At 44.5% G+C, this 1,849-nt stretch overlaps 1 protein-coding gene across 1 annotated transcript in view; it reads left to right on the plus strand.

Moving 5' to 3' along the window:
- The first annotated feature begins 821 nt into the window (after positions 1–821).
- LOC107081129 (cell division cycle 5-like protein) overlaps positions 822–1,849 on the plus strand; it is a 4,687-nt gene continuing 3,659 nt past the window's right edge. Inside the window, exons 1-5 of the mRNA XM_015369335.1 lie at positions 822–952; positions 1,062–1,188; positions 1,274–1,365; positions 1,490–1,681; positions 1,740–1,753. Coding sequence (XP_015224821.1) covers positions 822–952; positions 1,062–1,188; positions 1,274–1,365; positions 1,490–1,681; positions 1,740–1,753 — 556 coding nt within the window. The remainder of the gene's footprint in view (positions 953–1,061; positions 1,189–1,273; positions 1,366–1,489; positions 1,682–1,739; positions 1,754–1,849) is intronic.

Raw genomic sequence — 1,849 nt, forward strand, 5'->3', positions numbered from 1 at the left:
TGCCCTTTTGGGCCGAATCTCCAGTGATGTGAGAAGTTTTTGATCGGGCCGCCGTTCAGCCTGATATTGCATCGTGAGTCATGTAGTGTACAGGGGGTAACAAGGGACCATCAGCCTCTAACGACCACCTCCCAATCAGGAATCGTAAGGTTGGGAGAAAATCCAACATTTTTTAAATTCAGTCGGCCGTTTTAAGGTGGTCGTGGGCAAATCCTCAAGTGGCAAATGAGGGTTCTTCTTCTTCTTCCTCAGACAAAAACACAGCAGCATGGCGGGGGTGCAAGTGAAATGGAGTTCTTTCTATAAATTTGACAGACCGTAGTAGCTACGTTTGCTCAGCCATGTCTTTGTCCAAATACGTTGTCGCCTTTTCTTTTTAGGGCTTTCAGCATAAAATTGCACAAATTGCCAAGGCAGTGCGTTTCACTCTAGTGAGCTTCATATTCCTCTTCTACTCGCTTGGCTTCCGGATAGACGAGTCCGAGTAGCTCCATCTCACTGTGGAGCTGAGTCCTGCCTGGTTTTTAGACGTACAGTGTGAGCAGGTAGATCGCATCAGAGCGAACCCTGCGGTTTGGTTCGACAGTGAGAGCTGTAGCTGCGTACAACAATTTGAAAAAAGTTGTACAGTGTATGCCCGGCTTAAGCTGCTCATTCACTGTTGAAAAGCTGTAGGTATCGAAATGTCTTTGTGTATACATTCAGTTTTTAAGTCTAAATATTTAAAGATATAATCCATCTTTATTCAATGAAACAATAGTTTTAGCTTTAACACCATTAATATGTGATTTATTAGATGCTTTGTTAGCAGGGAAGGCCTGATGACTAACAGTGAGTTGTTTCTATGTGCAGATGAGCTGGAGATGCTGTCAGAGGCCAGAGCTCGTTTGGCCAACACACAGGGCAAAAAAGCCAAGAGGAAAGCCAGAGAGAAACAGCTGGAGGAAGCCAGGTCCTTTTTTATCCTTTTATATCCACCCATTACTGATGGGCTGAGTTTAGTCCGAGGGGAACTCGTATGAAAGCTGCTGATGCATGTTAACGTTGTTGTTGCACTACAGGCGATTGGCTGCTCTGCAGAAACGCAGGGAGCTGCGTGCAGCGGGAATCAATGTGCAGAAGAAGAGGAAGCATAAGAGAGGCGTGAACTACAACGCTGAAATCCCCTTTGAAAAAAAGCCTGCAGCGGTATTTATTTATACACCGTTAACTGTGTGGATCCCCAGGTAAACCGGTGTGATGACCAGGTTGTTCTGCTTGTGTTTCCATGAAGGGTTTCTATGACACCAGCATGGAGCAGTACGACGCTCTGGAGCCAAACTTCAAACGGCTCAGGCAGCAGCACCTGGACGGAGAACTGCGCAGGTCAGAAACTATTTCCAGCTCTACATGCTCTGGATCTACAGAGAAATATTGTTTTTAGACATTTCACATTCCTCTGAAGAACTAACTCCAAACTAAAAACGATGTGTGACTGGTTGGTTTGCAGCGAACGCGAAGAGAAAGAAAGGAAGAAGGATAAGCAAAAGATAAAGAAGAAGAAGGAGAGCGATCTGCCCTCTGCCATCCTGCAGACCAGCGGCGTGGCAGAGTTCACCAAGAAACGCTCCAAACTGGTCCTGCCTGCACCACAGGTCACCGCCGTCGTCTTTTACCACTTTCAGGGATCTTACAGGAAATTGTTTTTCATATTTTCCTGGAATTAAAAGATTGCTTTCAATTCCATACATTCATTAAAGGAAAAATCCAGTCAGCAGGGAATAATCAATGGATCATTATTTATACCTAAAACTAATACATTCCCAGTGGTTTAATGAATTTTGCGTTAATCCGAAAAAAAAATGTTTTT

The sequence above is a fragment of the Cyprinodon variegatus genome, unplaced genomic scaffold (genome assembly GCF_000732505.1).
Source record: "Cyprinodon variegatus isolate N-32 unplaced genomic scaffold, C_variegatus-1.0 Scaffold3010, whole genome shotgun sequence".
In the NCBI taxonomy this organism is placed as follows: Eukaryota; Metazoa; Chordata; class Actinopteri; order Cyprinodontiformes; family Cyprinodontidae; genus Cyprinodon; species Cyprinodon variegatus.